The 26821-nt window shown below is 39.8% G+C and overlaps 1 protein-coding gene across 14 annotated transcripts in view; it reads right to left on the reverse strand.

Moving 5' to 3' along the window:
• The window catches only part of LOC122563182, a 99213-nt gene that overhangs the window by 17591 nt on the left and 54801 nt on the right, over window positions 1–26821 (reverse strand). For 9 of the 14 annotated variants that reach the window (XR_006315522.1, XR_006315518.1, XR_006315515.1 and 6 more), the window contains 3 exons: window positions 24462–24601; window positions 22261–22506; window positions 16747–17565 (listed from right to left, as the gene is read on the reverse strand). Coding sequence is in view for 1 of the 14 variants with exons in the window: in XM_043716705.1 (XP_043572640.1) it covers window positions 22418–22506; window positions 24462–24601 (229 nt within the window). In the remaining 13 variants the exon portion in view is untranslated. Of the gene's footprint in view, window positions 1–16746; window positions 17566–22260; window positions 22507–24461; window positions 24602–26821 lie in introns of those variants that run through there. The other 5 variants (XR_006315512.1, XR_006315514.1, XR_006315526.1 and 2 more) reach the window with 2 other exon arrangements.

The following is a 26821-nucleotide window of genomic DNA, read 5'->3' on the forward strand; positions in this document are numbered from 1 at the left end:
GTTGGGGCAGTGTTGGACGGTGTTGAGAGTGGACGGGAGGTGTGGTGGGAGTGGACGGGATTGGGCGCAGGCAGGGGTTGGTGTTGGCTGGGATTGGGGGCTGATGGGGGAGGGGGCGGTGTTGGATGATGTTTGGGCTGAGCAGAGTGTGGGGAGGGAGCAGATGGGGGTGGGGTCTCACACAAAGTGTACTTTTGCCTAGTCTCCTGAATGGGGAGCAGACTTCACAGAGAACACTGAGCTCCAGAGGAAATCAATTAACCGAATAATCAACTATCCAAACAAAATAGTCCCTGACCATCTCGTTCAGATAAATTGAGGTTCCACTCTATATCCTATCCCTTGATACCTTCTCTAGTTGCTTCCTTACCACTGACCTTAGGCTCACAGGTCTGTAATTATCTGAATTATCCCTGCTACCTTTCATAAACAAGGGGACAACATTAGCAATTCTCCAGTCCTTTATTTCCTCTCTCACTTCTCTCAATAACCAGGGATAGATCCCATCCTGTTCTGGGGACTTGTCCACCTTAATGCCTTTTAGAATCCACAATACTTCCTCCTTAGATCAACCTGACCTACAATAATTAAAGATCTATCCTTAACCTCAACATCCGCCATGTCCCTCTCAGCGAATACTGATGCAAAGTACTCATTAAGAATCTCACCCATTTTCTCTGACTCCATGCATATCTTTCCTCCTTTGTCCTTGAGTGGGCCAACCCTTTCCCTTGTTACCCTCTTTTTCCTTATATAAGGAGAAAAGGCTTTGGGGTTTTCCTTAACCTTGCTCGCTAAAGATATCTCATGACCTCTTAATTCCTCATTTCAGATTGGTCCTACATTCCACATATTCTTCATTTCTTCATCAAGACATCATTTTTTAAGATAATAACACTCAGGAATACATTCCTATTATTTTTCTGTGTACACCTTTTGATACAATTGCTTAAAACTTTCATCCTTCTTCTCTAACTTTGTTAATTTATCTGAACTAAACTTCTATCTGCTCCTGATTTGTCTCAACCATTTGATCAAACAGGGTCTCTGCTAATTCGACTTCAACTTTCTTATCTATATGATATCTGGTGACTTTGTGACCTTGTTACCATCCAATCAGGAAAAATCCCAGGAGGTGTCCTGCAATGGTTTAGTTGCCTGAGTTTCCATTGGCTTTTCAACCACAGTCAGTACCACTCCCACCTGTGAACCAGCTATATCATTGTGGTGCAGCCTTTTAATCTCCACTGTGCTTTCCATTATCACTGCAACAAAATTCACTGGCTTGTCCTGTTTTGCTACATCTGGCTTCCCAATATTTTTCCTAACACACCAACATTGATTTCATGTGGCCTACTTTATTGCACTGAAAACACCAGAACTTTTTAACTTCTCTTTCCCCTTCAAGGGTTTCCTTTTAACCCTGTGGTAAGTTATCCTTAAGGTCTTCACCGAGATCTACCTTTCCCTTTTCAAAGATTACTCTTTTCCCCAGTTTCTATCCTACACGGATTAAATCAGATTTTGGAAGCCAATTTTGATTGATGGACCAACTCACAATCATCAGCCATTTCACCTGCTAATCTTGCTGTTTTAACTCTCTGCTCTTTGACATGAGGTCTCACTACTTTAGAAAGTGAATTTTTGAACTCCTGTCTAAATGCCAATTTCTGATGTTCAAATTCCCTCTCTTTCTTCCTTTCCTCTCCCCTCTCTTTCTTTTTGCCCTGCTAAAGCGATTTGTCCTTTTTCTCTTTCCTAATTTTTTTCATAATTCCTTGGCTTTTGCCTTCAACTCAAGCTGCTTTATTTTCAATTGAATTTTAACCATCTCTAAAGATTCTAATGGCTTTTCCAGCAAATTTAAATGCTGAGATATTGCAATAAAAATATCTCCTTTCATCATGGATGGAAGCAGTTCCAACCCCAGCCTGTCTGCTAATTCCAGCAGCTTGGCCTTAATTATCTTTTGTGAAACCCCCAAAGTAATTTCTTCCACCCCCAGCAAACCCAGTGTCTGAAAAAGCCATTGTTACCCCAAACACCATTAAAAAAACAAATTCATATCCAGAATGAAAGATACTAACACCTACCACTCGCTGCTTTCAAGTCCAGCAACCCTAATCCTAAATCAGAACAAATCCCCCAAAGAACCCCCAATCTGTTATTGACCAGGCCAGACCCCCTCAAAACATGTCAAGAAAATCACCCAGACCTAATGTTGCTAGTTGTTTTAAGCAGGTGTAACATGGATATTCCATGAAGGATGCAACTGGTCAATCCCCTTATTTTCAAACAAAACAGAATTTATTTACAGGATTACCAAATCAAGCACGAAGAGAACAGAAAACAGAATAACTTCACCTATCTGAAAACCCAACAGATTATCCCACCTTAATTTGCTGTTCTAAATTTTTACAATAATCCCCATAAACATTCCTTGGCAAAAAAGGTCAAATCAAACACAAGGTCTTTTAGGAGATATGTCAGAGAGAGGAGGATTAGCCTGGATTTGCTTCTTTCAGTGCAGCAGCTTTTTCAACTGCCTGACTGCTTTCAGGGAATAGCCAGACTGCCAAAACCAAAATCAAACCACAGAAAAGCTGAGCTGGGAGAACTGGCCGCTTCCCTTTCATGTACAAGTGCTTTTTTTAAAAACTCAAAAGCCTTTTGCGTGAGGCAGTATCTGTTAGCTATAATCAAACTGGCCCAAAAACCCATCCAAGCCAAACTTTTCTTAATCACTGCTTTTATAATTTCTCTGACAAAATAGCCAAGGACTGCATAACTTGTTAAAAGAGTAGCATCGTCACAATGTTACTGACAAGACTTTGGAGGAATTAGTTTTACCCAAGTAGCAGTCAGAGAAATTGATAATTTTAATGGCATCACTGGGTTTTATGCACTTATAAATTTTGTGATGGTTTATTGAACTGTGGGCTACAATTATCAGTGCATTCTTCCCAGTTAAGTTGAGAAACCAAAAAGTGGCAATGTGCAGCTCTTACCAGATTATTTGCAGCAAATGAGAATCCCTTTGCCTTATTAAATATTGCCCACAATCACTGCCCTCATAACCGCACTTTTAATGGGTAGATATATTTGTGTTTTACTGTAGGGCAAAATTACAGAATGCAAGTTTTTTCTTGGCCCTGAGGAAGCAGCAAGCTGAGTCAAATGAGAAATTGATAGCACATTTCTTAAATCATAAAATTGTCATTTATTATTGCTCAACCTTAATTAATCCAATAGAAAGAATATTCACATTGTAGAAAAGTTCCTGATGAGATTCTGAGGAACTACATGTTAAAACCAGCTAGCTGCAGAGAAGTGCTGAAGTGCATCATTATATGCTATCTAAACAATAGCTTTTCACAGGTAATGCATTTGATTTTAGTCTAATGATTTGCCACAGAATTCTAAATTATCTCAAATGTATGTCACCATGTTAGTATTAACACAAAGATCTTGGATAGAAATTCAACCTCACTTGCAAATGGGTCACAGGTAACAGACTGCATTAATGTTGAGTATAATATGCTACCTGCTGGATTCATTCCTGCTGGAGGTTGGGGTGGAATGGTGTGGTGGGGTAACATTCCCCAATGCTACTTAAAAAAGGTCAGCAGTAAAAGTGGAAGTACCCTTACACAGACAATGAATACCTGAAATAGACCTCTACAAGTCCTCCAGGCCCTCTAATTTCCTTCCCCACAAGGTACAGGAAAATCTGTACTCACCATTCTCATCAATGAAGAACACAAGTCAATATCAAGAGTGTAGCTTTGAAGGATGTGGCTATAATACTACAAGAAATACAGTAACCCTACAAGAGTAATTAAGGCTCAATCTTGGTTCAGGGCCCCAATACTTATAGCACCAATACACACCAACTCTTCTCCAATTGTCACAGTACCATACCTCCTCTCTACATATACTCATCCCTATTCCAACCCTCTGTTCTGATACGTTGCATAGCATCTATAATATACACATTTTCTATACACTTTAAAAAACTGCCACTAACACAATACTTTCTTTCTTACCAGGGTTCAGTTGGCTGGAAGGCTGGTTTGTGATGTAGAGTGATGCCAACAGCATAGGCTCAATTCCCACACTTGTTGCGGCTATTATGAGTGTTCCACCTTCTCAATCCCAATCAGTTGTGTAACTGCAGATAGAAAGGTGCCACTAGAGCAGGCTGACTGGCGTACCTGAAAAGGGAGGTTGCACCAGGTTATATAACATGGGGAGACAGGCAGTCAAAATGGCCACTGTCATTTACTTCACGTTCCAGCTTGCTCAGGCAAGATGGACATCGACCAGAAGTCAATGAGGTCCTTCTTTAAAAATACAAATTGGGCTCTGGTGAAGTACTTGGGGTCATAAAACCAAATGATATAGGAGAATTAGGCTATTTGGCCCTTTGTGTCTGCCCTGCCATTCAAATCATAGCTGATACATTTCTTTACCTCATTCTCCTACCTTCTCACCTAACCCTCGATGGTCATTCTAGCCATCCAAGTATGCTCTGCTTTTCAATGCGATTACAGCTGATAATCCTCAACTCCTCTTTCCTGCCTTTTCTACATAACCCTGAATTCCCTCACTGATTAAAAATCTGTCTATCTCATCCCAGAATAAACTTAGTGACTCAGCCTCAGTAGCCCTCTGCGGTATAATGACTGCTAGCAGGATCCTTGCTGGAATGGAGGTGGTACTTTCTATCTTCTTCTTGGCTGTAGATCATTAAACCAAAAGTAGACAGAGTGCAAGTATCACATGCCAACATCAGAGGTGAAAACAGATACTGGAATAACTGGTATACAAGTTTCCACTTGAACTAGGATTAAAGGAACATTGCAGAATGAGGAAGTGGCTATGACAGACACTGTACTGCGGTATTGTGGTTAGACAGTCTTTGGCAGTGCCCGAGAGAGGAAGCTACAACTGAAATGTTATGGCTGTGCATGTTGTACGGTAAGAGAAGCCTCTATTATCTTGACTACTTTGCTGGTCACAAAAATCACAATCTCAGTGAACAACTTCCAGCAGCAGGTAGCTAGGCAGGGCCATACCCACTGGAAGCACCATCCAAGCCGAGGTCCACTCTTTTGGAGGAGTGCGGTGGGTCTTCAATTGGAGCCAAAATGCTGGCTTCGCCGTCGATAGGTGACTGGCAGTAACCATTCATCTGTCAAGTCTAATAATTTGGTGGGCTCTCTGCCCTGAAGTAGCAACATTTCAGTTAGCTCCTTAACTAAAGACACAAAATGGTTGCAGTGCTTTCAGCTACTGTAGCCGGATGTTTACAGGGCTAATGGTTCCAGGAGTCTGCAACAGATATTAAAAAAGGCACACAAAGGAAAACTGAGCCATTTGTAGTTGCAGCTATAGAGACGAATTTGCTTTATGTATACATAGATTTTTCTTTATCAATTTACAATGAAACATTTCAGAAGAAAATACTTGCATGATAATACAGAACTTGTAACACTTATTTCATCCCAACTAAGCACCTCTTTAGACTAATTATCTCAGCAATATCTTCAAAAGGAAAGCAAAAAAGTTATTTTAAAATATCTAAAAGCAAACTAGTGCAATACTGCCAGCTATATCCTTGCTATTGCTTAATCTTTCTTTCAAAAACGTCTCACAACATATATAGAATACGTACGTTTGCTATATAAATGCAGTATCTTTGCTGGAATGTTTTTGAGGTATTTTGGCAACAGATTCACTTTTATAAAATTCTAAAACTTCCTGAAGCAAATGATGACAGGATTTCGGCTTGCAACATTCATTACAGTAGTGTGCCCACATAAACGTAAACTCAGGTATTTTAGTAGCAGAATTGCTTCAGTATCCAACACAACCACAATTAAATTTATGATGACAATCTGAACTCATTGCAAATCTCATGAGAGAGACTGGCCTGAGCAGCACTGCCACCAAACCGATTCAAACTTTTATTGAAGAAACTTAAAATAAGAGAATTCAAATCAATCACTGCCACAGAAATATTCCTTACTGAAGTGAATCCTGTATTCCGACGTTGAAAAGTATTGTGCTCTCCACAGTTGGAATGACGCAGGTTGAATACTAGGGCGTTAACAGGTAGCAGTCAGCTATTGTACAGGGAAGGAGTTGGCAATCCTGGCATTATTCACATTTTACCCAGAAGCCCTGAATTCTTGGCAAGTAGGTGCTCAGTTGTTTTCAAAGTTTAACAATGTTGTTTGTTGTGTAAGGAGATTGAAATTAAAATGCTGCTAGTTCTGCCAAGGGAGATTAAATGTAAATTTTTCCTGCATTGCTGTTCTCCTCTGAGGGAGGCAGAAGACTGGCAAAGGCTGGCTTTTATGGATTGGCTGAAATCTTTAAATGAAGGAAAATCTGCATTATTTTGTTTTTGGAATAATTTACAATTGAATAATTAGCTTGGTAGCAAGAAACTAAAATTTAAAAACTCAACTAACCTAATTGAAAATCATAGCATTTGTTGCAATCACGGTAGTTAAGAACTTAATCACCGAATGCATTATTTTGGTCTTAAAAAGACACTTCTCTAACACTGATAAACAAGAAAAATATCCTTAAACAGTTATTCATGCCTGCATGTTCCCTAGTAAACATTAGACAAATGCATCACAGAACACACCAGATGGCCTCCTTCTGTAGAGACCGCAATTTCCCTTCCCACATGAGTAAAGATGCCCCTCAATGCATCTCGTCCACATCCTGCATCTCTGCCCTATAACCCCACCCCTCCAATCATAACAAGGACAGAATCCCCATGGTGCTCACCTTCCACCCTACCAACCTTCACATAAACCACATCATCGGACGACATTTCCGCCACCTCTAAATGGACCCCACCACCGGAGATACATTTCCCTCCCCACCCAGTTCCACTTTCCGCAAAGACCATTCCCTCCGTGATCACCTGGTCAGGTCCAAGCCCCCCAACAACCCACCCTCCCTTCCTGGCACCCTCCTCTGCCACTGCAGGAATTGTAAAACCTGCGCCCACACCTCCTCCCTCACCTCCATCCAAGGCCCCAAAGGAGCCTTTCACATCCATCAAAGTTTTACCTGCACATCCACCAATGTCATTTATTGTATCCATTGCTCCCGATGCAGTCTCCTCTACATTGGGGAGACTGGACACCTCCGAGCAGAGCGCTTTAGGGAACATCTCAGAGACACCCACACCAATCAACCCCACAGTCCTGTGGCCCAACATTTCAACTCCCCCTCCCACTCTGCCGAGGACATGCAGGTCCTGGGCCTCCTCCACCGCCACTCCCTCACCACCGATGCCTGGAGGAAGAATGACTCATCTTCTGCCTCGGAACACTTCAACCCCAGGGTATCAATGTGGATTTCACCAGTTTCCTCATTTCCCCTTCCCCCACCTCACAACTCCAACCTTCCAGCTCAGCACCGCCCTCATGACCTGTCCTAATTTTCCTGCTCCTCGATGCTGCCTGACCTGCTGTGCTTTTCCAGCACCACTCTAATCTAGACAAATGCATCAGTCCCTCTCTTGAGTAGTGACAGTAAAGTTGTTTTTAGTATAGGAGATCACATTTTAGATAGAATGTGATACCTTAGATCAGGCTGCTAGCCAGCTTAGATCAGGCCATATTGATTCCAGGACAGCAGGACTAATGTATGAAGTCTGATTGGACCAGATAGGATTGTTGTTTAATGGAATGAGGTGACATTTCATAGAAATGTATAAACATTCTAAAAAAAGTACTGGACAGGCTAAATGCAGGAAGGACATTCCTGAAGGCAGGGGAGTCAAGAACCAGTTTCGCAGTCAAAGGTTATGGGGGAGACTGTTTAAGACTAGAATTCACTGCTTCAGAAAGTGGCTGAGGCCAAAATGTTAAATGTTTTCGGGAAGGAGTTATAGTTCTTAGGACTAAAAGAATTAAGAAGTATGGGAGAAAGCAGAAACAGGGTACTGAGGTAGCTGATCAGCCATGTTTCTATTGAATGGTGAAGCAGATTCGAGAGGCTGAATGATGCATTCTTGTTCCTACTTCTTTTTACGTTTCTGTTATCTACCTGCACAAGGATGCTTAAAAGGAGCAAGTGCAATTTAAAATCTCTGCTCCTCCTTCAACAGAACAATGGAGTTGGAAACTTTGAAGAGGTTTCCTCAGCTAGAAAGATCAGTAAAGAAGTTCCAACTTTTATAAAATAAGTTGCTCCCAAGGTGTCATTAACAAAGTAATTGTGCAGACCACTTCGTTCACTACTTTTATCCATGTCCTGGATGTGTTCAGGATCAAATAACTTTCCTGGTTGATTTCTAGATGGCAAGATATGCAGAAATATCTGAAGAGGAGAAGGTAGTTGATTATACTGTAGAAACCTTTTGTTTGAGGGAAAGGGGCTAAAAAGTGTTAGCAAATCACTTTAGGTGTAAGTGTAATGTTATGCACAGAGCCAAGTCCAGTGCTAAACACATACATGTCTACAGGAAGTCAAAGGTGGAAAATATAAACCACATCAACCAATATAAAATAGAAAAGTAAATATACAAATAAAAAATAAAAAACAATTTCTATATATCTATTATGAATCAAAATAATGACACTGTAAATAATGCCCATTACACTGCACTAAATTAGAAGTAATCTGCTCAGCAATGCCTAGTTTATGTTCCACCAGCACAATTTGGCTGCAGATTATATTACTGTCTTGGTCCAAACATGGAGAGAGGAGAATTCAATAAGTGATGGGGGAGTGACTGCCTTTGACAGCATGGCATCATTTCATTGATTAAGTCATCCATGATCCCTAGTAACATTAAAATCAATGGCAATCAAAAAAGCTGTCCACTAGTTGGAGTCATACTTAGCACAAAGATAGATGCTGGTGGTTCCTTGTGGCCAACCATCTGAGCCTCAGGCTTTCCTCAGAGTACTGTCCTAGTGCCAATCATTGCTACTTCATCAATCATCTTCCCAACATCATAAAGGTTAGACATGGCCTACTCAGTGATGGTTCAAGGCCATTCAACTCCTCAGGAAAGCATGAGGCAAGTTGTGGACAATCTTCAGGCTGCAAAGTAGCGAGTAACATTCAACAGCCCCTTTCAAACCAATTATTTCTGCTGTTTAGAAGAACAAGAGCAGCAGACACATAAGAACGCTGGCAACACGTTCCCCAGAAATTATACACCAGCATGATGACTTATAAAAATAACAACGTTCAACCATTGCTAGCTAAACAACCTGGAACTCTCCATGAGATACTAGGAAGCTCTTGCTTTAAAAGGTGCAAAACTTGCAAATTTTAAACATTCAGAGAGGCTTAGATGCAATTATACAAGGAATGCAGGAAGTTAACATATAGGCAAAGCAAGCAATTAGGAAGACAAATGGTATGGCAGCCTTTATCGTAAGGGGTCTGGATCACAGGAGTAAAACAATTTAAATACAACAGCTAACATATGTACACCACATGGATTGTTGCAGTTCAAGACAGCAACTCATTGTCACCTTCTCAAAAACAATTATTGAGGGGAAATGCCCATATTTCAAACAAAAAACAAAACTGATTTGAAAAATGTGCTGTTTTGTCGTATCGAATTCAGTGGGTTATTCTGCTGCTAATTTAGTGCTGTGCCTCTTTAAAAACAAAATGTAATTGGTATTAAGTAAACTAGATACAGTCAATTAAATAATGCAATTAGAAAGTGCTTGATAATTTTTTTTGCAATGGCTAGCAAGTATTACTTTTTAAAATGATATTTAGGGTGGATTTTCATTGTGTCCTGGGAAAATGTCGACTGACCCTCAACAACTTTGGATTGGTCTGGGAAACAGCGCCACCTCCTTCAGTCAGCTGGGAGTCTTCAGTACGGAGTTAACAGTAAAGCTGAACTTTGCAAGTCTCATGTCTTTAATTTTTCAAGGCATACACCCAAAATATTAACACAGACCTTTTACCATAACAAATGCTGTCAGGGCTGCTTCCCATTTCTGTAATTATAATGTTCTATTGATAAAGTTAGCTCACTGGGAGTACCTCACCTCAAAAGATCAAAGGTTGTAAGTTCAGATCCATTAGAGAAAATTAGGTTGGTATTTTATGCTCTGTTGGGTGAGTGCAAACTACCAAGTAAAATTGAATGGTATGGCAGGGGGCACCTACCTGGCTCTGCTGGCAGAGAGGTGTCAGAGGTATGCTTGCTTTTGATCCAATTGAGGTCATTAAGGAGCTAATAAATGGAATCTGATGAGGCCACCAACACCAACCTGACATCACCTAAGAATAGGTGGGAAATAAAGAGTCGGGCAAGATTTCACAGTCTATCCATTGGTGTCCATATAATCACAATGCAACTTTGCTGAGGGACCTGCTGGACTGACTCGGTGAAGGACCCTAACCTGCCTCATTATCTGGGTGCCTCGTTGAGGACTCACTGCAGTCACAGCAGTGGCTACCACTCACTAGTGGGTCCTCTTGGGAGCAGGATGCCCTCCCAGATGGAGTTGGAAGCCATGGCCTCAGTATGATTGCTGGATAAGTGTAAGATTTAAGGGTGGGACTTGTAAGCCAGGCTTGTCTAAGATTTTCCAGCCTATGGGACCATGAGTTTGTAAAAACAAAATCTAGGCTAAGACTCTGATGTAGCGGTGCTGTGTTGGGGGAAAAAAGAAAATATCCCAAAGATATCCCAAAGCAGTTTATAGGCAGTGAAGTACTTTGAAGGTAGTCTTAATGCAGAGGACAAAGTGCACACAGCAAACACCCACAAACAGAAATGTAATAACGATCAGATAATGTGTTATGGTGATACCAAACAAGGATAAACTCACAACAGGTATGGGATAACTCCTTTGCTCTTCTTCCAAATAAAGTCGTGGATCTTCTACATTTGTCTGAAAGGACAACTCCAGTTTGACATCTCATCTAAAAACTGGAGGGTGGTGCTACATCTACCGACAAGTCAAAACATTACACAGCGGTCCCAACCACAAGGTTTTCTTTATTGCCATTTGAAATCTTTTCCTTTTGATCAGATTTGTGTATTTTGTATATATGCCATGTATATCAAACCTAAAGACAGTAAACATTTTAAATGCTCATATTCTCAGTCTTAAAAGGCAAATATTCAGTCCAATTTAAGGACAAAGCTTGGAGAATGAAAGCAAACAGCCACAGGCAAATAAAAATGGAATAGATTCTCATTTCAGTAACCTGTATCACAACAAGCTATTCCTTAAATACCAAAAAAGTGCTTCATTGTGCATAATTTTCATGGACACCAATCTTATTAATTTTAAAAATCAGACATATGCAACCACAAACAAAACTATGACTGCATAGCCATGGCAGTGTATCAAGTCAAATAGTTGGCAGCCAGTTGGTCACGTTGGAACCTGTTGATGTCATTCTCTAAAACTGTGGATTTAAATCATGTTAATCTGTCTCTCTCCTGGAAAACAGGAGACTTCATGTCCCAATCAGCCTCTTTCTTTATTGTCAAAGGGATTTAAACAAAATTCAAACCACTTCATGAAGAACAGTAATCTTTCTCTTTTGTAATAGCACTTAATCTACGATATAAAAAACGTAAATCCAGAACTTCAGGCATATCCACAGTGCCAAAGATTCAAATTGATACCCTAAATCTGCACTGCATTGAAAAATGGCAAAGACTTAGTTAGGTTGCTTTCACATCAATAAGTGCATTGGGCATATATTACAACTTTTGCATTTAATACAAGCATTTCAGTATACTTGATAATATGAAAAATGAGATCAACATCAAATCCATCTCACAGAAAAAACGCACGTGTCAGTATGAAAACCTGAACTCAAAGTTTTGTGCACATACATCCCCAAGCTAAATTTTTATATCTTATTTCTCCAGTGGACAGACTTTGACTCATGAACATATAGTGGGAAAGCATTCTATAACATGTTTGCCCACCTGCGCTTTTGTCATAAAGTTGGTTTGATGGGCAGGAGCCACAAAAGGACTTGTGGGTATGCACAAACACTAAAACATGAGGCAGGCAGCATGTTAATTCAAGGGCTACAGACAGTTGCTAAGTTCAGATTTCAAACAGTTCTAATCTCACATTTTTAATTTGTTTGAATCATGTTCTCTTTTTCCTGGCTGGGTGAACACTCTGCAGTCTAGTAGGCAGACCTTAAACCAAGCTTCAATGGAACTACTGAGGTCCCCGTACAGCTAAGAAAAGCAGCAACCCTTACATGTGACTTCCAAACAACCACCATTCCTCCAACATCTACCCTAAGATACAGGATGATTCTAGCTTCACCAGTGGAGGAAGTTTGAAGTTCAGAAAATGAGAAGATCAGGACTCAAAGCTTCACATACTCTAAAAGTCCCCACAAAAACTAAAAAAAAAAGACTGGCTTTCTGAGAGTTTGCGGCTGGTGCTTTGAGGATCAGCTGCTCTGTCATGCACAGGTTGGAGTGTATGAGGTGTAGGCAACTGCCAACGACTGCTGGTAGTGGCGGGGGAGGGGCCTAGCAGAAAAAAAGTGGCACATAAAGGAAGCCCCATGAATGGATGGGGATGTTGTAAGAGGGATCAAAGGAATGGGTCCAGCTTCAGAGGGATGGCACGGGATGGGGATTTTACAAAAGCACTATTGCAAGGTACTGAATTCACTGCAAATGTTGTGGATGTCTCTGCTATTGTGTATATTTCACATGTATTCATGCTCCAAAGTTAATTATAAAACAGTTTAAATCATCCTGATCTATAAGAAACATTCTGCAACTATATAGTCCATGTTACTTTATCTTCCAACTTTATAATCCATTAGTTTATTTCTGAAAATTTAAATGGAAAAGTGATTTTTGAAACTATCTGCCTCGCTGTATCTAAATATATTGATTTCATTGACTGTTCAGCCTGCTTGTTAAAAATCAATGAACTTACACAGCCAAGCATTCTCCACCATGAGGTCACATTTAAAGTGATATCAGTTTGCAGGAGATTCCGACCACAGCAATTGCTTGAACCATGGTCAGATTTCCTCAAGGTCAGGGCAAGTAGCTTACATTGCCACAAGCATTAAGGACATTGCCATTAACCGAGAAATGGAAGATTCTGTAACATGAAAGAAATTTCATTTTTCAAATTTCAAAGATGTAAATGAAGAGAAAACAATAAAGAACACAAAAAGATAGGTGGGGTAAGGATAAAAGTTGAGCAAGAAATGAGTTCATATTTTTTGGTCGAACAGTTGACGTAGAGTCACAATGCATGGAAACGACTCTTCAGTCCAACTAATCAACACCAGCCATGTTCTCAAACTAAACTAGTACCACTTGTCTGTGCTTGGTCCACATCCCTCCAAAACCTTTCCTATTTGTGTAACTATCCAAAATGTTTTTTAAACACTGTAACTGTACCTGCATCCACCACTTCCTCTGGCAGGTCATTCCAGATATTAATCAGTCTGTGTAAAAACGTTGCCCCTCATGTTCTTTTTAAAACTTTCTCCTATCACATTAAAACTATGCCCCCTGACACTGAACTCTCCCACCTTAGGGAAAAGACCCTTACTATTATTGACCCTATCCATGCCCCTCATGATTTTATATACCTCTATAAGGTCACCCCTCAACTTCCTAAGCTCCAGGGAAAACGGTCCCAGCCTATTTTTAATAACTGAAACCCTCCATTCCTGGCAACATCCTGGTAAATCTTTTCTAAACCATCTCCAATTTAATATCCTTCCTATAGCAGAGTGACCAGAACTGCACACAGTACTCCAGAAGAGGGCTCAAACAAGATAGAATGCAGCATCTTAAAAAGATATGGAATACAATGTTAATTTCAATTTCACTCTGATCACAAATTGCATGTCATATCACTTTAACTTGATCCACTTAATCTCCTAAAGCAAGTTTCTAATTTAGTTTTTGCTTGAGCACAAAGTAACATAGGAAAATTACACAGTATCATTTTTGTTCCATTTTTCCACCCGAGTATTTTGTACAGCAAAAACAGTTCACACAAGCAACTTACCTGATGAAAACAAGACTAGGAATTCAGATGTTGAGGCTAATGTTCTGCCGACATGGGTTCAAATTCCTGCGTAGTATGTGGTGAAACTGAATTCAATAAAAATCTGGGATGAGAAAGCTAGCCTAATGGTGAACATGCAATCACTGTTGTTAACAACTCATCTGGTTCACTAATGTCTCTTAGGGAAAGAAATCTGCCATCTTTACCTGGTCTGGCCTACATGAGACCTACGACAATGTAGATGACTCTTCACTGCCCCTTGGGCAATTAGGGATGGGCAGGAAATGCTTTCTTGAATTTAAATTAACGTTTTAGCCATCAACTTTGTTGATCTTGTTTTTTTTAGTTCTTAGGCGAGAAAAAGTGAGGATTCTATCCTGATAGGACTGCTGAGGCCAGGTCATTTGAAAATTTTAAAACTGAGATTGGTTTGTTGAGATATGGGTATTAAGGGATATGGAATCAACAAGATTGAATGGATTTGAGATACAGATTAGCCACGATATAAGGTCGTGGAATTAGCTTGAGGGCTGAATTCCTATTTTCATCCTCTTCGAAGCATTAGTTTACAGGCGAGGACTGATGAATTTACATCAACTAGGATAAAATGAATTGAGAACGCACAATTCAATTCAGTTTTAACTCCTTAGCAATAGTCGACACCATCAACGCTATAAACAGGAAGCTTTGTAAAAGGAAATTTATCTCCTTGTGGGAATTTAAAACCCATATTTACATACTACCTTTTATGAAGTAAAGCATTTTAAATTGTTACACAGGGGCAATGAAATTTGACCGAGCCACCCAAGAAAGTATTTATTCAGGTGACCAAAAGCTCCATTAAGAAGAAGGCTTTAAAGGAGTGGCTTAAAGGAGGATTCAGATATAGAAAGGAAGAGTGGTCTAAGGAAGGTATTAGGGTAGAATCTAAATTGGAGGAATTCAAAAGTGGAGTTCAAGGAAAGACAAATAGATTTGAGAAGGAGTTACTTATTCAAGTGCAAAGACACAAAACGTTAAGACATAAACTTGAAAAATATGAAAATCCTCAATTTAATAAAAAAAGATGTGAAATAGTTGTAGACAAACGGATGTGCACCAATAAGCGTTTAACAGATAATGACCAAGAGAATTTTCTCAAAGATTTTTGCTTGAAATTTCTTCTTCAACCACTACAACCCTCCACTGTCAACAACACCCTCATCTTTCAAATCACCCATTGTTCTTCCTCTTTTCTGCTTAAGTTTGACTAATTTGAGGCTGTTGTGTTGAATCAGAAGAATATGGTTTGAAGAACCACTCCAGGATTTGCACACAACTCAGGATGGCATGTCAATGTGTTACTGAAAGAAGCTGATTAGTGATCTGAAGTTCCCTTCATAATGTCGCATTTGCTTACAGTGACTATATCTAAAAAAGCAACTCAGAGATTAAGTAATTAGAAGCAGAAGTATTAAAGTAATGCTTTGTAAGTAGTTGCTCAATAATTTTAAATGTCACAACCAGTGAAATACTTTTGAAGCAGGATCACATTTGGAAAGTAGAGGTAGAACGATGATGTATAAAAGTGCTCATAAAGAACTCTAACACAGTACAGGTACTGAATTCGATTTCTCCGACTGAAGTTTTAAACTTCTTTTGCTTGGGGAAGCAAACAAACTATTCAAAAATTGGAATGCCTTGGTTTATCTGCACAGACATTGGGCTTGATGTTACCAGCATCACTTCTTTCTTCCAGTCTGGAAGTGATCAAGAAACTCTTAGCATTGTAGCCACGCAGTTGACACTTTTACACAAAGAAAACAAGATTGGTTAAAACAGACATTATATATTTTACATAAACCAGTAAGACTGGAGACCAAATTCAACCGTGAAAATTAAAAAGTGTTTCAATGAAATCAACAGTAAAATAATTTATTTTTGCATGCGATCTTAACTTAGGGAGGAAGGCAATTAGCCATAGCCCACAAGGGACCATAACCATCTCTCTCTCTCTGTCTGTTGGAAAGATATACCATGAGTCATCTGGTTTGAGCGACATGACTCTGCATCTAAGTAGGGGGATAGGACCCCAGATTCGACTTCAAACAAAATAAGGATTGATCCTTGCTGTTAGGAACATAAGGAACAGGAGCTCGTGTAAGCCATATGGCCCCGTGAGCCTGCTCAGCCATTCAGTAAGATCATGGCTGATCTTTTCACAGATTCAGCTCCACTTACTCACCTGCTCACCATAACCCTTAATGTCATTTACTGTTCAAAAATCTATCTTTGTCTTAAAAACATTCAACATGGCAATCTCAACTGCCTTGAACTGCGTGAATCCAGAGATTCACAAGCTTTTGGGTGAAGAAGTTCCTTCTCAACTCAGTCCTAAACCTGCTCCCCTTTATTTTGAGGCTATGCCCCTAGTTCTAGTTTCACCTGCCAGTGGAAACAACCTCCCTGCTTCGATCTTATTCATTCCCTTCATAATTTTATATGTTTCTATATGTTTCCCCCTCATTCTTCTGAGTTTCAATGAGACCTTTGCTGTTGGCATTAATCTGAACCACACACTAGCTATCGTGCTAATCGTTTTCATAACTGAAGTGACCACATTAATGACCCTAACAGTTGATATAACCACAGTAATAATGGCTTTCAAGAACTAATTCCTGTCAATTTTTCCTCTAATAAATATGATTCAGAGCCACAAAAATCAATAAATTTTCATACTTTAATTTGAGATGTAGAAGGTATTCCATTACATCATGTAATATGTATATAGGTAATTGTGCTCTATTTAAACAAAGACCTTTTAAAGTACACCAACTACAGTTCTGTACATTTGATGCCATATTAAAAAAGTCTTTTTTTTTTAAAAAGAGGTTTTTGCTCCCAACTCCTATACTACTTTTGTTTCAGTCTGTAAATTCTTTTAAACTTTTACAGTAGTACCACATATAGACAAATAAAAGAATTCTACAGATGACACATCATCCCTGCAAAAACCCCACTAGCTTTATTCAAAAGATGATCGCCTTCTAGTCCCTTTTGTGTATACAGATCTCATTCTGGAATTATACATCAGGTTTTTCATTTAAAAATGCAGTAAGACTAGCACTGAACAAGAGAGTTAATCACAAACATAATGTATAGTCCAAGTCTGCATAAAACTAGATGTAAGTAGAGAAATAGTTAAGATTTTCCCAAACAGTTCCCTTTTTTAAAAAAAATCACTATATCATAACAATTTACCTTGTCAACACAAAGAGTTACTATAATTTATGTTTCTCACTCTGCTTGGATCTTGAGAATAATAGCGGGCAACATACTTTTAGCTTATCAAAATAATCCATTGATACAGTTCAATTGCATTGATGCCTAGGGCAGAATCTCCATTACCTTTTGTTCTGATAATACTTGGTAAGGTTTAATCACAAGTAAACCTATTTAAAGATGAATTTGGGCTATTTCCAGATGAAGAGTGTTCCTTGTCTGGTTGCTTTCAGCCTTTTTTCAATGTTCCACTTGTGACAATCTGGAAAGAAAGAACAGTGTTATATAGCCTTTTTCACTACCGCTGAATGTTCCAAAGCACTTAACACCCAACATTTGAAGCGTTGCCACTAATGTAGGAATCTAGAACTCTGAATTATGGGCCACAAAAGGCATGTTATACAGGGCCAATGTCACAAGGTTTAGATTTAGGAAATAGCAAATTCTTCTTTTTTATTTATTAATATACCTCAGTCAGTCTAGTTGAATTCTGTATCTAGAAACCATTTATTATGGTTGTAGTCCTTAACAGAAATAGCAGAGTTGAAACATACCCCACAAAGATGGGCCAATTCATATGCAAAGTCACGTACAGGTAGATCAAAATACATTGAACAGCAGCATTATTCAGCAGGCAACGATCGTCAAAGAGCTCAAGTCCAAACTTTGCTCAGCATACTTTATTTGTCTTGATAATACAACTTAAAAACAATTATTGGCTATTTTATTGGTCTGAATTTTAATGTCCCTCTAATAAAGCCAAGAGATAGTTCTCTCAGAAAAATTCTTATCTGTAACTAAGGTATCCGCTGGTATCAATTCATGCCTACATGAAGCTTTATGCTCGAAAGGTACACTATGGAGAGTGCTTATGTTTCATGTTCTTCAAACAAAAAGGTCTTTTAACAGTCAGAGTATGCCCCTAAGCTGCCTGTTAATAAGTGCCCATAAAGGAAAATATCTTGTACTGGCTGTCACCTCATTATTTGATTAATAAGCATATTAAATGTTACTTCAATTATTAAAAGGAAAGTAGTCAGAGAAAAAGAAAACTATTCATCCCATCTCAACATTTTATTTTGCTGTTTGTTTTAAACACCAATAATATACTTATTAATGGGGAGTGGGAGCAAATTTTCTTCAAACTTATCCATAATATTTCATTTGGATTCCCCGAATAATCTTCACAAAGATATCCTTATTATCACCAAATTCCACTCCAAAGAACACTAAACTGTGCTGCCCACACACCTTGTTATTCACACCAATCAACAGAAGCAAATTAGTATGCAAGTTAGCTCACTGAGCTGGAAGGTTTGTTTTCCGATGTTTCGTCACCATAACAAGATAACATCATCAGTGAGAGTCTCCAGTGAAGCAGTATGTCCTGCCACTCTATTTATAGGTCATGGTTTCTTAAAGGTGGGTGATGTCATTTCCAGTTCTTTTTTTTCCCTCAAGGGAAGGTAGCTAGGATCTAAATCAATGTGTCTATTGATAGAGTTCTGGTTCGAATGCCTTGACTCTAAAGAATTCTTGTGCATGTGTTTGTTTCACCTAGGATGTGTTTTTGTTCCTATGCTGTGTGTGTTGTCCCAGTCAAAGTGGTGTCCTTCTTTGTCTGTATGCATGGAAACTAGTGATAGCAGGTCATGTCTTTTGGGGGCTAGTTGATGTTCATGTGGTGGCAAGTTTGTTTGTCCGATATAGTGTTTTTCACTGTTCTTGCATGGTATTTTGTAAATGACATTAATCTTGCTGGTAGCATCTAATGGATCCTTTAGGTTCATTAATCATTGTTTGTTGGTAGGTTTGTGGGCTACCATGAAGACAAGGAGTCTGAGTAGTCTGGAAGTCATTTCTGATGTGTCTTTGATGTAAGGTTAACGTGGCTACAGTTTTTGGTTGCGTTGCGTTGTGTCTGCTTGTTTGAGTTTGTTTCTGAGGAATCGGCGCATTGTTAAGTAACAGTTTTTCTTGAAAATGTTGTATAGATATTTTTCTTCCGTTGTTTGTAGTTCTTGGGTGCTGCAATGTGATGTAGCTCGATGATATAATATCTTGATGCAGCTCCACTTGTGGTTGTTGAGATGATTGCATCTGAAGTTAAGTATTTGGCCTGGGTTTGTTGCTTTACCGTAGACGGAGGTTTGAAGCTCTCCGTTAAATGTACATTCAGCTGTCGTGTCTAGGAATGGGAGTCTGTTGTCGTTCTCCTCCTCGTTTGTGAATTTTATGCCTGTCAGGATATTGTTAGTGATGTTATCGGTTTCCTCTAATTTGTTCTGTTTTGTGACAAAGGTGTCATCCTTATAGCGGACCGAAAGTTTGGGTTGGATAGATGAGAGAGCAGCTTGTTCAAATCTCTGCATTTTTGCTTCTACGATGAGCCCTAATATTGGTGATTCCATGGGTTTTCGTTGACTTGTTTGTAGGTTTCATTTTTGAATGTGAAATGGGTGGTGAGGCACGGTCCACTAGCTTGAGGATGTTGTCTTTGCTGATGAAGTTGGTGCTGTCTGGTGTTTGTGGTCCTAGTTTTCCTAGTTGTGCTGCCAGTGTTTCTTTGGCCAGATCAATGCTACTTGATGTGAAAAGGGCTGTTACGTCCAATGAAACTACTATTTCTTCCTCTTCTATGTTGGTATCTTTGATGGCATTCAGGAATACTTGGGTGACGTGAATGGAGTGGCGTGATTCTTCAATTAGGTGTTTTAGTTTTTCCTGAAATTCCTTGGATAGTCTGTATGTTGGTGTGCCAGGTAGAGACACTATGGGTCTGGGAGTTTGGGGGGTGGGGGGTAGAGAGGGCGGTGGTGGTGGTAGTGGGCGGGTTTGTGTATTTTTGGTAATCAGTAGAAGTGTGGTGTGTTGGATCCATCTGGTTTCATATTTTGGAAGTCTGCCCTGTTTAATTCTCCTGATTTTTTTAATGTTAGGAAAGATGAGATCCTGCTTAGGAGTTGTGGAGGCCAGGTCTATTGCCACCTGCTGGTAAATGTCAGTATCTGCAAGCAGAGCATTTGTCTTTTTAAGATGGTCTGATTTGTTTAAAATAATGCTCATGCATCCTCAGAAACAAACCCAAACAAGCAGACTCAGTGCAACCAAAAACCGTATCCATATTACCTTACATCGAAGATGTATCAGAAATGACTTCCAGACTACTCAAACCCTTGGCATCATGGTAGCCCACAAACCTACCAACACACAAACAACCTAAAAGGATCCATTAGATACCACCAGCAAAACTAACATCATTTACAAAATACCATGCAAGAACTGTAAAAGAAACACATCGGACAAACAAACAGGAAATTTGCCACCACTTTGACTGGGACAACACACACATCCTAGGACAGGCGAAACAAAGACATGCATGAGAATTCTTAGAGGCATGGCATTCTAGCCAGAACGCTATCAATAAACACATAGGTTCTAAATCAATCTACCTTCCCTTGAAAAAAGAACCGGAAATGACATCACCCACTTAAGAAACCAAGACCTAGAAATAGAGGCGGGACGTACCACCAGCGCTTCACTGATGATGTTACCTAGTCAGGGTGACGAAACATCTGAAAACAACCATTCCAGCTCGGTGAGCTAACTTACATATTTCTCATCAACCAGAGCTACAAATCTTCTCAAAAAACTTGCTAGAAGCAAATTGAGCGGACTAAAACATTTGAAGAGTCTGATAATCTTCAAATAACCCTGATCTACAGAAAATTTCTCAGCCATTAAAATTATGAAATGAAGCAATGTAATTATGAAGGTCAATCCCATGTACTGTCAAAATGTTTGTACTATTTATGATTAATGATGTTAAAATGTTGTATCACTATATCCAAATTAGTTTGCTAACGTTATATCGTCACTTGCTGGGTTTAAATAGGGAACCATGCAAGGGTGTACTACAAAATATGCTTTCGTCTTCAACCGTATCAATTGATCTTCATATGGTTAAAATTACTTACTAATAAATGGTCAAGTGTATTCTTGCATATCTGCAAGACTTCATCTATAACAGTAATCAGTCAACATTTGCAATATTTCCCTTTCTATTTGTCTGAAGACATTTGGATTTTGTTTTACTACAACTTCCAGAATCTCTCTTCTGGCAGAGTGCAAAACCTTTGCTAATATGACCATCCTACTTGGAAGTGTCCCAAAAATATCAGAACCAGAGACATCTAGTTCAAAATGTCATTCACACTAAGGCAACTTTCTGTTTGAGTTACATTCACATATCCATGTTGCTTCCAATTCTGCAATTTTGTTTTGAGTGTTTGTGCATTTGCATAGATACACTCAATTTGGACTTTGATATTTTAGATGTCAACCACTGTTTGTTTGTTTAATAACAGCTACCATTTTTAAAGAAAAAAATCATGCAGGGAACATGGCCTTCAATGGCTGGGCCAGTATTTATTTCCTCTCTCAAACTGTCCTTTGAGAAGGTGGTGGTGAGCTACCTTCTTGGAACAGCTGCAGTTGGTTTAGATACACCTACTATCTGGGAGGGAGAGAGTTCCAGGATTTTTACACAGTGGCACTAAATGGACAGTGATATATTTCCAAGTCAGAAAGGTGTGTGGATTGGAGAGGTACTTGCAGAAGACAACATTCTCAGGTATCTGACCTTGTCCTTCATGATGGCAGAGAGCATGCGTTTGGAAGATGCTGTCTAAAGAGCCTTGGCGAATTTCTGTAGTGTATTTGTCAATGCTAACCACTGCCACTGAGCATCAGTGATGGAGCAAGTGAATGCTTGTGGATGTGGTGTCAAGAAAGCTGCTTTGCCCTGGATGAATCAAACTTCTTGAATATTGTAAGAGCTGCACTCAGCCAGACAAGTGGTAAGTATTCAATCACATTCCTGACTTGTGCCTTGTGTTGGAGAGGATTTGGGGAGTCAGGAAAAGTGTCACTTGCTGCCAGGATTCCTGTCTCTCACCTGCTCTAGTAGCCCCAGCAATTCTATGGCTGATTCAGTTCAGTTTTTGGTCAATGGTAACCCCAAAGATGTTGACTGTGGGAGTATCAGTGATGCTAATGCCAGTGAAAGTCAATGGGTGATGGCTAGGTTCTCTCTTGTTGGAGATGTTGTTGCCTCACACTTGTAGGTCAGCCAATAGGTCCAGCTCATACATACGGTCATGGACTGCTTCTGAGTCGTCATGATTGGTGTTGAATATTAAACCTTCAGGAATGAACAAACCAACTTCTGAGCTTATAATAGAGGGAAAGTCATTGATGAAACAGCTGTAGGAGAAAAACTCTAAATTAAATTAATACATGATTAAAAGGATGAGAGAGAGAAAAAACGTAGAGGAGGGCATATGAGATCAACGGGGAGGTGGGGCAAGAGGGAAATTAGTAAAATTTGGTGGCTTGGAAAAAATATCCCACTCTAGCTCAGCCAGAGAATGGAAGAACATGGGCCAATAAACTCCAGTAAGGGGATATGTCGAATCAGCATTTTTAAAAATCCTGCCGATTCTCCATTTTAATTCAAAAGAAATGGCAGGAATAGCATTTTGAATTAACATTTCTGTTGCTATAGAAGCTGAACAATAGTAATTACATGCTTCAAATACAGGCTGTCAGTCTGTAGCAGCATTCCATTAATGTTTCAGCAATTTGGACAGTGGGATTTGGGAAATGTGCAGTGGAATAGCACAGACAAACAATTCCACCCCTAAATGCTACTGCAAGGTACGTAGTGATCAGAACTAAACAGTGACTAATCGCAGAAAAGAGGAAGGAACATAACTAGGATATGGGTTAGGTTTAAGATTAAGGACTACAGAACCTCATGTGGGAAATAGGCAGAAGTCACACAGAATTAGTAAGGTATTTTGCTAAAGATTACCAAGAGCTTCAGGTAGGATGGGGATAGTTAGGAGAATAAGGAAGTAACATGATAGATTAGGACAAGCTGCAAACTCCCATACCTTGCAAAACCAGCTGCTGTATCACATGGTTATAGCTCACTGCTATATTGGTTTCAAATGGACAGAATCTTAAGATTTGAATGATATGGGTTATACCAAGAAATGTAGTAGAATTGCATGAGGGGTCCAGTGAGGCCTCTCAGGTATCAGCAACAAATTGCTGTATCTTTTAACTAAGTTTAGTACACTGAGGTGAGATTCTCAGCAGGCATGGTCAAATCGCCTATTAGACATGATTGCTAACAACCTCATTTATAGCAGACCTTGCCTCAACAAATATGAGCCTTTACACTGTCCCAAATACCACAAGCAAACTGGACACCAAGAATTCTTAACATTATTCCCAACATTCTCAGTACCTGTGGACTTTAGCTTACCATATGCTCTAAAGGACACCATTTTGGACTTAAAAGCACGGAGTACTGCACCAGTCACATCCACTTGCATCTGACATCTGCCATCCTCTAAAATGACATTCCAAACCACTTACAGTACACTGCTGCACTTCAATGTTGCACCTTGGGGCACAATGCCAACTATAATTGTAATGATGCAGCAAGATCATTGTCTGCAATAAGACACGGACACTCCAGTCAGTTCACTTCAACTCTCAGCACTTACTCACAACGAGCCTACTCAGATGCTCACAGAATACTATCTTGCCATTTTGTTCCTTTCCCCCTCAGCCAGAGATACCAGGCTCACAGTACTGCTGTACTGCCATGCTATTTAGCGTAGAACAAATGCTTGGAAGCTTGTCATGGTTATCAGCTAGCCACAGTGACACAAAGAGAGACAGCCTTCAATCAGAGAGTCTTGGCACAGCAAGTCAAGGCTGATTCTGGTGCGGGGCTTGGACTTGATCTGTCAGCTAGTCAGACTCAGGATGCCCTCCTCATAAAAGGTCAGGAGGAGTTGAAAGTCTGGCAGCCCTACTGTGGGCTATTTTCCTCCTGGAATGAGAGGCAGGTATTAGGGAGATGGAAGTGGGTGCCACAGCTGTGAAGATGACCTGGGTGATGATGATTAGATAAAGCAGAAGGCAAGCAGGATTTGAGGCATGAAGGGTTAGAGCAGTGAGAATGAACTTGGAAGATGTTGCAGGCAATAGTTTGAGTGGTAGAGCATGAGTTTTGGTGGGAGGTGCTTATTGTAGCTGAGATAGAGTGAGTGAGAGGCATTAGAGAGAAGGTAGTGATACTTGCACTGATGAAGTGGGCAACGTCATTCATCCTCATCCAACCCTTCTCTTCATTCCTCCAAATGGCGAGACTGCACAGAATATGGTGGCAAACCTGGAGACGGATAGCATGGTCTGTGTCTTGGCTTCCACTGTCATGTCTAGGGTAAAAAAAAAAAAGAGGATATCCAACTCTGCACCACCCCATCGAAGGCCTCTATGCTCCTGTCTACAAAGCTGCACACCAATTTTCCCTTCTCTGCCTCATTCATGATAAACATCAGGAACTGTGCAGGGCAACTCAGATCAACAGTGCTAGACTGAATGAACAACAGCATTTTAAAGATAGCACCAATGCCAGGGATACCAGATCATTCCAGGATATCCCAGTAATAACTAGGTGTTCTGGGTACATACAGTGGTAAGACAGGGCTACAAATCAGATGAAAGCGGGACCACACAGGCGATTTAGCAGGGAGTTTGGAAAGCTGCAATGAGACAGCTCGCTAGGCTTCATGGAGAGAATCACCCCGCCCCACATCACTCAATGAAACTAACACTTGGTCAATGTAAGATTCAGCCCAATGACTCCAATAAAATAATAGACTGAAGATGCATCTGGACGTGTAGCAGCATGTGTGCAAATGGATGCAAGGAGCCCACTTGGACACAAGGAAGACCCTATTCACAAGTTCAAGGCCTTCCCTGAATTGGAAGTAGGAGAATCAAGGGGAAGGGAGGGGTTGCTGAAGAGTGAGCTCATCTGTCAGAAAAACTAAGTCTACTTCGAGACAAGATCAGAAAACTAAGACTTCCTGTGCGAAGAACTTTAAGATGCAGAAAAAATGCTTCATGACCAGTTATCTAAGCTGACCAAGATTCTAACTAATGTTATTTCCCTCTTCACCAATTAGCCCACCTATCCATCTAGTAGGATTCAGCTTTGACAAAGGGTCAGTTAGACTCGAAAAATCAGCTCTTTTCTCTCCTTACAGATGCTGCCAGACCTGCTGAGATTTTCCAGTGTTTTCTCTTTTGGTAGTAGCACTCCCAGCAGGACGGACACAAATAAGGGTGCTCATGAGAAATATCTGCATCTCCATATCCTGGAAAATGCATGAGAAATTATAATGACAGGTAATGAGGTGGGTGCATGTTTCACACAGTTACTGTGACAGTGAAACTGTACGTTCACAATGCCAGAATTGTAATGATAGCCACTTAAGAAATAAATGCCTTATTATGATGCACATAAATTTGCACTTTTGTGGTGCTTTACCCTTTTATTTATTCCTATCACATATGCCAGATCTCACAGATAACCAACCACTTAATACAAATAAAACCCAGTGCCCATCAAACTGCACTGGATCATCTAGAAAGGTCTCATTTCTTTGTGTGTGGATTTCATCAGTAGAGCCCAGAGGACTGATGGAACTAATCTCTGCTTCCCTGGGTTGGGAGAGAAGGTTTTCTTCTCAATAAACAATTGGCAGAGGTTTCAGTTTCTGAACGCTGCCTAGCGCCTCCAACTGAAGCTGTGAGAAAATGTCAGATTAGTCTTACACCCGACTGAACCAACACCCTCCCACTCAATATCTCTTCACTGAGGGCTCAAAAGGTGATTGTGTATTTTTCCAATTTAACTGAGAATGCAGGCACATCAAGAAATAGGGAGAGGGGTCAAGTTTAAACGCCCTTATGTGGCAATAAACAGTCATCAACATGGCAAAAATTATAGGTGTAGTCCATGGCGCTATTGCATCAGAATATCAACATTGCAGTACCTACAGTGACGCAATTACTAAGAAAAAAAAAAGAATATTCGACCACTGTAAATATGTTCTTTCTAGATTTGATGACTAAAATAACGTACTTATTGAAAAGATGCACCTCTTTGCTTACAAACTATTTTAATTATAACCTGCTTAGGTTGAAGGGAAGCTTGAATGCCAAGAATCAGGACTTTGGTGAAATGTTTTGATGGAACTAATTTAAACAAAACACTAGACCCTACAGAAATCCTCATGTCTCATATAATGTATTGCAGCCCTGCTTTGATAAATTTATTGGAAATAAAAAAGTGAACTTTAATTAATACCAGTGGAGAAAAAGTGATGCAGGATCGTAAGGCATTAAATATTTTCAATTTATTATACATCAACCGCACTCCCCCCAAAAAACTCAAGAAAATAATAAATTGTTACTGATGCATTTGTAAACTTTGAATTTCAACTACAGAATGTAAGAGTGAAACATTGAATATAAGGAAATAAAGTAATACTCCACGTTCAGCCAGTCGCAGCTAATTTTACCAGGTAATTGAGTCACTCAGCCAATAATAGAAAAGTTAAAATAGCGAAGCCAATCGAAGTGAAATT

The sequence above is a fragment of the Chiloscyllium plagiosum genome, chromosome 26 (assembly GCF_004010195.1).
Source record: "Chiloscyllium plagiosum isolate BGI_BamShark_2017 chromosome 26, ASM401019v2, whole genome shotgun sequence".
NCBI classification, from domain to species: Eukaryota; Metazoa; Chordata; class Chondrichthyes; order Orectolobiformes; family Hemiscylliidae; genus Chiloscyllium; species Chiloscyllium plagiosum.